This window comes from Castanea sativa, chromosome 12, assembly GCF_040712315.1.
Source record: "Castanea sativa cultivar Marrone di Chiusa Pesio chromosome 12, ASM4071231v1".
Lineage (NCBI taxonomy): Eukaryota > Viridiplantae > Streptophyta > Magnoliopsida > Fagales > Fagaceae > Castanea > Castanea sativa.
This window is the reverse complement of record NC_134024.1, coordinates 17,099,413-17,108,346: the sequence shown is the minus strand read 5'-3', so window position 1 is coordinate 17,108,346 and position 8,934 is coordinate 17,099,413. Positions and strand designations below refer to the sequence as shown.

Below are 8,934 nucleotides of genomic sequence, written 5' to 3'. Positions count from 1 at the left end.
AATTGTTGTCTTTATTAAAGTATCACACAAAACAGTAGTCAAGAGGTTAGTAGGAACTATGATTCAATTGGAAACTTACAACAGGACCCTAAAATATAGTAAAAGTACTATCTGTTATTTTTATTTCAAACAAAAAATATCAGTGCAACTGACTCTTTTTTTCTTTTTAAGGGAAGTCATTACCACATGCAGGGAAAGCAGGTAACTATTATCAACATTTCTTGGACTCTTCATAATCAAACTAGACATCGCATAGCAACTTGACTTATAGCAGTTGATACCAGATCCAAAAATTGGTTTGACTTGTTTTTCCTTCGTCACATGAAAATCAATACATAAACCAACTTATCTCACTCTTGGAAAACCCATATACCTTAACCACCCAATCAAGTACAAGCCGGACTAAACCACAACCCACAATTGAGTATATATATAAAATAAAGAATCCTAAGACTTGATTGATTTTTTTTTTTTTTTTTTTTGGATAGAAATAGGTGTGAGCATCCCAAGACTTGGTTGCATGATGTGGAAGACCAATGTGTCGCGTGAGCTGCTTCCTTTTCTTTTTTTTTTTGGTAAATTACTCACTAGACGTTCAGAGGGATGACCAGCCTTCTTTAACACCTGAATTGTAGCTAGCTATCTAGAAAAGAGAATTCTGTAGTTATCATCAAACACAGAAGCAAGTATTATTACATGCTGATGCACAATAGGAACAAAATAAGGGATCACTACACTCAGGCCTTAATATATCAAAGCTGCATTCGGAACAAAAGATGCATAAATGCTATTATTACATGTCTATTAATTATCTATGATTATAGTAGTGGAACATAAATAAACGTTTATAAACAATCATACTTGAATGCAAGATTTTGATTAATGTGCTTTGTGAATATCATCATTAATTTCAATAATTTACATGTGATATAAGTAGTAAATGCATTTCTCTTTCTTTCTACAAGTTAAAAAAGATAATGTGGAACTGTGGAAGCACAAGCTACTTGATAGATCCAGACTCTCACCTTCCATACATCTAGTATGTTTGAGGGCATTCCTCTATTTTCTAGTTGTAACCAGAAGGGAGGAAAAAAAAGGCTTTGAAGCCTTGTTTTTTAAATAGGTATATAAAAAGGGCTCAGGATCCATTGGTAATGACTTATTCCTCTATATATATTAAGTAGCAAAATACAAAAGCCACTTTTGAATTTATAATGAATATTGCAATGGAAGGCCATCATACAATGGTCAAGCTTAAGCTACATCCTTGTTAAAAAGATAAGAAATATTTTTAAAAATGGTGAAACTGGTGTTACTTGATTCCAACCCCTTTCAACGAAAAGGGAAATGTTAATAAGCATCGTACGGTGTTTGTTAGGGTTGGACTAAAGTGGGTCTTATTTGATAAAAAAATTAGATAAACAAAAAAATATATATATACAAGCACCCCCATAGGTTTTTTTTTTTTTTTTCCTCTATGAAACTAGCCCCACAGCTTATAAAGCTGGAAAAAAAATAACATAAAACTGCAAAAAAGATATTAAAAAAAAATTGCCAAAAGAGAAGTCAAAAAAGACAAATTAAATAATTGTTGGACAAACAACCCATCAACACATTGTGGACAAGCTGACATGCCCTAAGCCTAAGCTTGTCAACTTAGATCTCACTCACAATCGGACTTTTTTTTTTTTTTTTTTTTGGGGGTAAAAATGTGTTAAGCTTGTCAATTTGAATCTCACTCACAACCGGACTTGATTTTTTTTTTTTTTTTTGGTATAACAGTATTGGACATAATATTACATCTACAAATTAAAAGTCGTTGCAAAAATAACTTGAAAGTGGTAAATTATTACATCAATAATAATTAACTGTAATAACTTATAATTTTTAGTTGCAATAGAGGCATTAATACTAAATTGCATTAAGAAAATTTTTTGCAATAACTTAAATTAAAGATATTATTGCAGTAACTTGATACCAATTATTTTGCAATCTATTATAATAGAAATTTCAAGGTGATAGCTTATTGCAACAAATATATCATTGCAATAACTAAACATTAATTATTTTATAATCTATTGCAATGACAAACATAAAGTTGCAATGAATATATTATTGCAATAACTAAATATCAATTATTTTATAATCTATTACAATGAAAAACATAAAGAAACCTGGGAAAGTGATAATTTTATGATAAAATAAAATAGAAATATTCCAGAAATCCAAAAACAGTGCAACTAAAAAAAGCAAATAGATGGAAGAACTGAGGAAGAAAAAATGAAGTAACGTATATGAGCCATTATTTCATATGTAAGAACAAATTTTACTGGGTCACTATGACAAATCTCATAGATGGAACTTCTTGAGAGTATTACACTACTTTTAATGTTTCAAGGAAATATTTCAGTGCCACAGCAATACCATAAAATCCTTTTAGAAGCAACACCGACCAATTGTTGTCTTTATTAAAATATCACACAAAACAGTAGTCAAGAGGTTAGTAGGAACTATGATTCAATTGGAAACTTACAACAGGACCGTAAAATATAGTAAGAGTACTATCTGTTATTTTTATTTCAAGCAAAAAATATCAGTGCAACTGACCCTTTTTTTTTTTAAGGGAAGTCATTACCACATCAGGGGAAATTGCAGAGTTTAAGAAGCAGGTAACTATTATCAACGTTTCTTGGACTCTTCATAATCAAACTAGACAACGCATAGCGACTTGACTTATAGCAGTTGATACCAGATCCAAAAATTGGTTTGACTTGTTTTTCCTTCGTCACATGAAAATCAATACCTAAACCAACTTATCTCACTCTTGGAAAACCCATATACCTTGACCACCCAATCAAGGACAATCCGGACTAAGCCACAACCCACAATTGAGTATATATATAAAATAAAGAATCCTAAGACTTGATTGATTTTTTTTTTTGGATAGAAATAGGTGTGAGCATCCCAAGACTTGGTTGCATGATGTGGAAGACCAATGTGTCGCGTGAGCTACTTCCTTTATTTTATTTTATTTTTTTTGGTAAATTACTCACTAGACGTTCAGAGGGACGACCAGCCTTCTTTAACACCTAAATTGTAGCTAGCTAACTAGAAAAGAGTATTCTGTAGTTATCATCAAACACAGAAGCAAGCACTATTACATGCTGAGTCACAATAGGAACAAAATAAGGGATCACTACAGTCAGGCCTCAATATATCAAAGCTGCATTCAAAACAAAAGATACATAAATGCTATTATCACATGTCTATTAATTATCTATGATTATAGTAGTGGAACATAAATAAACATTTATAAACAATCATACTTGAATTTAACTGTGGGGATAACGGCCCCAAAGTGCATTTTTGAGCCTTGAGCTTTGTCCAAGAATGTTTATCTGTCTGATGACAGATTGATAGTGATAAAGATATCAGACCTAGAGACCCACGAGCAATTTGTGGCAAAAGAAACTAAGGAAAGTAATCCGAGGAAGGATATCTCATCGGCTAAGCGAAGGATCAGATGGTACATCATGTTGTCCAGAATGATCTTCTAGGAGGACTTATGGTTGAGGATATGTTTCACGGGGGCATGGAGAGCAGGAACAATTGGGAAATATCTAAGAGAAAGCTGCTAGCACCGCATTGAATGCTCTGTACCTAAATCTCTGGCTGCTTTGATGAAGAAGTGATATATGAACAGTGATTTTCAGCCTTATAGCTATTACCTAAAGACTTCCAAAATGTGTTGATGGGACAAGTATTAATATTTAGCAATCTAGACCTACATGTGGAGAGCAGAAAGGGGGAGGAGAAGGAGGTATAAGAGGGAAGAAGGTCCCGAAAAAAAGTGGATCGAGAAAAAGGAGAGAAAACACTGTAGACTGAATATCTGTAATCAACTTGTAAGAGATAAGAAATATAAGAATCTATTCCTCGGCTTGAGTCCGAGGACTACTTTCATCATACAAACTAATCCAACCTCATCATTTTGTAATCTTGGGTCATTGTTGTTGTCATTTAAGCTTATTAGAAATAAGATTTCTAATCCACTCTCTATAAAATTTATTGTATTGGGCTCTTTGGGCCTATACCCTTCCTTTTGTTGGGCTTAGGTACAAACTGCAACCTTAAAATTGGCACCGTCTGTGGAAAATCTTTTGTTTTTAGTGAGTCTAATGTCTAGTTATTGCAAATTCAAGTTCACACCAGGTAGAGTCTAGGGGGTCCCAGCGTCAAGATGACTTCCTTAATCTCGAACGAGGTGGAGACTGAGAGGGAAGTGTACATACCACACATATTAGCAGAAGTCAGTCACGAAGTGGATGCAAAGTCTCCCATGAGGAGAATGCTAGGGCCATGCAGTTAGAGATTGACCGTTTAAGGAGAAAGTTGCGTCACGAACGACGGAAGCGAACTCTGTCCATTTTTTACTCTTCTTCTAATGAAGACGGGGAGGGCAGCTACAGGCCTAGGTTAAGAACTCCCCCTAGTGAGTCTTTCTCGTATGAAGAAGGTAACCCCCATAACCGCAGGAGTAGGAATTCATCCTGTAGGGGCCTGGGAACTGATGGTATGAACAAGGCACTGAATCAAATTTCTAAATCACCCTTCACACGTAAAATTGAAGGGGGAAAACTTCATCAGCGTTTCACTCAGCCAACATTCACCATGTATAATGGTTGAACTGACCCTGTGGAGCACGTAAGTCATTCCAACCAGAGGATGGTTGTGCACTCTAAGAATGAGGCTTTAATGTGCAAGATGTTCCCATCCAGCTTAAGGCCTGTCGCGATGAGGTGGTTTGACGACCTAGGATTAGGGTCTATTGATTCATTTAAGGAACTCACCCGGGCATTCGGATCTCAATTTATTACATACAGTAAAGTCCCTCGACCTTTGGATTCTATGTTGTCTATGACTATGCGAAAGGGTGAAACTTTAAAAACATACACAAACAGGTATTGGGAGATGTTCAATGAGATTGATGGAGATTTTGATGATGTGATTTCAAGGTCGACTTACTGGTCGAGCATGGTCTGAGGAAGTCATTAACTAGAAAACCAGTTAATAATGTGTGCCAGCTCATGGACCGGATCGATAAGTATAAATAGGTTGAAGAGGACCAGTAGTTAGGTAAAAGAAAGGTGAAGGTGGTCTCTCAAGATAGGAGAGACTTCAGGTCGAATAAATACAATGATAATCATCCTCGGTGAGACTTTACTAGGCAGACTAGGGCTGCTATTGTACCACAAGTAGTCAACACGATGTTCCGAAAGCCAATTCACCAGATTCTAAAGAAGATCAAGAATGAGCCATACTTCAAATGGCCTAATAAGATGAGTGGAGACCCCGCTAGATGCAATCAGAACCTTCATTGTCAATATCACCAGGAACGAGGACATACCACCGAGAATTGCAAAACCTTGTGGAATCATTTAGATCATTTGGTCAAAGATGGAAGGATAAAATAGTTCTTATATAGGCCCAATGGGCAGGCGGATCCTACAGGCTCAGGCACTCAAGGGAACATCTTCAAGGCCTCCATTGGGAACCATTAATGTCATTTTTTCCGCTCCTAGGAGGACAGGTTCGTGTCCCTCCAGAATAATGACTGTACCTTGGCCGCTACCTAAGGACTCTAATCATGAGCTGAAAAGGGCTAAGGTTGCAATCCAACCAGCATTGAGTTTCTCGAAGAAGGATAAGTTTGGAACTATACAACCACATGATGATGCTTTAGTGGTCACACTCAAGATAGGGGGTACAATGTGAGGCGTGTACTGGTTGATCAAGGTAGTGGGGCGGAAATTATTTACCCCGACTTGTATAAGGGGTTGGGGTTGAAACCAGAGGATTTAACTAGTTATGATTCACCCCTAGTAGGTTTTGATGGAAAGATAATTATACCAATGGGGCAAGTCAAGTTGCCAATGCAAACGGGGTCAAAAGTTGTAAAAGCTAACTTCATAGTGGTGGATGCGTATTCTCCATACATAGCTATTGTGGCGAGACCCTGACTTCATGACATGGGGGTTATCCCTTCCACTTTGCATTTAAAGGTCCATCTAGCGACCAAGTTAAGGAGCTAATTGGAAGCCAATCTACGGCTAGAAAATGTATGGTGGCGGCAGTTAGACATCAAGCTGAAGGGGAGTCCTCAACATCAAATAAGAATGGTTTGTAGCAATTAAAGGAGCTGATAATATCAGAGGGTCTAGTGGCGGAAGCAAAATGTAAAGGTTTAGAACGGGTTTTTATAAGTGATGATAGAGAGAGGTATTTTCAGGTGGGAGCTCAACTACCTCCATAAGTTAAGGAAGAGTTTATGAAGTTCCTTAGGGAGAACATTGATGTGTTTGCTTGGAATGCTTATAAGGCCCCTAAGGTAGATCCAAGCTTCATTTGTCATAATTTAAATGTCAATCCCGCCGTCGTACCAAGAAAGTAACCACCTCTGTGATCATCTAAAGAACATTCTGAGGCTGTCAAGGAAGAAGTGATCAAGCTCAAGCAAGCAGGGGCTACCAAAGAAGTTTTTTATCCTGAATGGTTGGCCAACACAATGGTGGTTAAAAAGAAGAATGGAAAATAGCGGGTATGTGTAGACTTTACAAATTTGAATAAAGCATGCGCCAAAGATCCTTTTCACATGCCCCGCATTGATCAATTGGTGGATGTCACAGTTGGGCATCCTCGAATGAGTTTTTTGGATACTTTTCAAGATTATCACCAAATACCTTTGGCTTTGGACAATCAAGGAAAAACTGTCTTCGTCACTCCTATAGGAAACTATCATTACAAGGTAATGCCTTTTGTCTTGAAGAATGCGGGGGCTACCTACCAAAGGATGATGACTAGGATGTTTGAATTGCAATTGGGGAGAAGTATTGAAGTTGATGTGGATGACATGGTGGTGAAGAGTAAGGTGGTGTCCAAGCATGTTGGGAATCTTGGTAACATCTTCGAGATACTAAGGAAACATAAATTATGCCTAAATGCTTCCAAATGCTCTTTTGGCGTAAGGTCCAGTAAATTTCTAGCTTTTATGGTTACACATCGTGGAATTGAAGTCAATCCTAATCAAGTTAAAGAAATTAACAGCTTGCAGCCACCTCGTAATTTTAAAGAAGTTCAAAAATTGACGAGAATGACGGCTGCCTTAAACCGATTTATCTCTTGATCTGCGGACAGATGTAGGCCCTTCTTCCAGTTGCTGAATAAATGGAAGGGATTCAAGTGAACTAAGGAATGTGCTTTGGCTTTTCAACAGCTTAAAGAATATCTTTCTCAGCCACCTGTTATGTCCAGGCCCGAGGTGGATGAAGTGTTGTTTGCTTACCTTGCGATGGCTTCCCATGCTATTAGTTTGGTGCTGATAAAAGTTGACAATGGTGTTCAAAGGCCAGTTTATTACATGAGTAAATCACTACATGAAGCTGAGATTCGTTACTTACCGCTGGAAAAAGCCATTTTGATAGTGGTTCATGCCACGTGTAAGCTTCCCCACAACTTCCAGTCTCACACAGTTGTGGTCCTAACCCAACTCCCGCTTAGGTCTCTACTTCGAAGTGCTAATTATATGGGAATGATTGCCAAGTGGGGAACAATTCTGGGAGCTTTTGATATCAAGTATATGCCACGCACCTCTGTAAAAGGCCAGATTCTCACTGACTTGGTGGCCGAGTTTGCTGAGCACTCGTTAGAAGAAAATACAAAGACATCAAACATGAATGAAAAATCAGTTGGCATGATCTCCCTGAAAGAATCTCTCTCGTGGAAGGTGTATGTGGATGGTGTGGCGAATCAAAGAGGATCAGGATTGAGGCTGGTTGTAATATCTCTAGAGAAGATCGTTATTGAGAAATCTTTGAGGGTGGGTTTCTCGGCCACAAATAATGAAGCCGAGTATGAAGCTCTGTTAGTAGGAATGACCATGGTTCAGAAAATGGGAGGGAAAACTGTGGAGATGTTCTCGGATTCAAGATTGGTTGTAGGCCAAGTGGAAGGAGAGTTAGAAGCCAGAGATCATAGGATGCAAGAGTATTTAAGTCAGGTTAGACATTTGCAATCAAATTTTGAATCTTTTACTTTAATGCAAATCCCCAGAAACAGAAATACTCATGCTAAATCTCTAGCCACCCTGGCAACGTCCTCGGCACAGAGTTTACCTCGAGTCATTTTAGTGGAAGATTTGCGTACGCCTACTAAGATGAATGTGGATATAGTCTGTGTTTATCAAATCAGAGTGGGACCTAGCTGGATGGACCCTGTTGTGTTGTACCTTAAAGAGAATATCTTACCTTAGGAAAAATCCGAGGCTGACAAAGTACGTAGGAAGGCTCCTCAATTTTAGCTGTCCGATGATCAAAAGTTATACAAGAACTATTTTTTAGGACCATACCTATTTTGTATACACCCTGAAGCAACGAAGCTACTTCTAGAAGAATTGCATGAGGGGATTTGTGAAAGTCGTGTAGGAGGTAGATCCTTATCTCATAGAGCCCTTACCCAAGGATACTGATGGCCCAATATGCAAAAGGAAGCACTAGAGTATGTGAAGAAAGGTAACCAGTGTCAGAGGTTTGCTCCCAACATTCATCAACCAGGGGCTGTCCTCAATACTCTATCCAATCCTTGGCCTTTCGCTCAATAGGGCCTAGATATTGTAGGACCTTTTCCCAAGGCAGCAGGGAATAGGAGATGTCTCCTGGTCGACACAGATTACTTCACTAAGTGGGTTGAAGCCGAGCCATTGTCAAATATCAAGGACTTGGACGTAAGAAGGTTTGTTTGGAAAAACATTGTCACCCAGTTTGGAATTCCTCATACCCTTATCTCAGATAATGGTGTTCAATTTAATAGTAAGGCCTTCAGAAGATATTGCTACGATCTGGGTATTACTAACAGATATTCCACCCCGGCTTATCCACA

The 8,934-nt window shown here is 38.0% G+C and overlaps 1 protein-coding gene across 1 annotated transcript; it reads left to right on the top strand.

Annotated features, from left to right (window-relative positions):
- The first annotated feature begins 5,610 nt into the window (after positions 1 to 5,610).
- LOC142620269 (uncharacterized) lies at positions 5,611 to 8,308 on the top strand. Its single transcript, XM_075793670.1, has 4 exons — positions 5,611 to 5,764; positions 6,063 to 6,179; positions 6,726 to 7,021; positions 7,274 to 8,308. The coding sequence occupies exons 1-4, from the start codon at positions 5,611 to 5,613 to the stop codon at positions 8,306 to 8,308; spliced, it is 1,602 nt and encodes a 533-aa protein (XP_075649785.1).
- Positions 8,309 to 8,934: the final 626 nt, after the last annotated feature.

Bases quoted from the DNA above. Each gene is read 5' to 3' on its own strand.
- LOC142620269 (XM_075793670.1), top strand. From the start codon at position 5,611: ATGACTGTACCTTGGCCGCTACCTAAGGACTCTAATCATGAGCTGAAA. The intron at 6,180-6,725 runs GTTTGTAGCAAT...ATACTTTTCAAG, and splicing joins CTCAACATCAAATAAGAATG to ATTATCACCAAATACCTTTG. The intron at 7,022-7,273 runs GTAAGGTCCAGT...GCTTTTCAACAG, and splicing joins CTTCCAAATGCTCTTTTGGC to CTTAAAGAATATCTTTCTCA.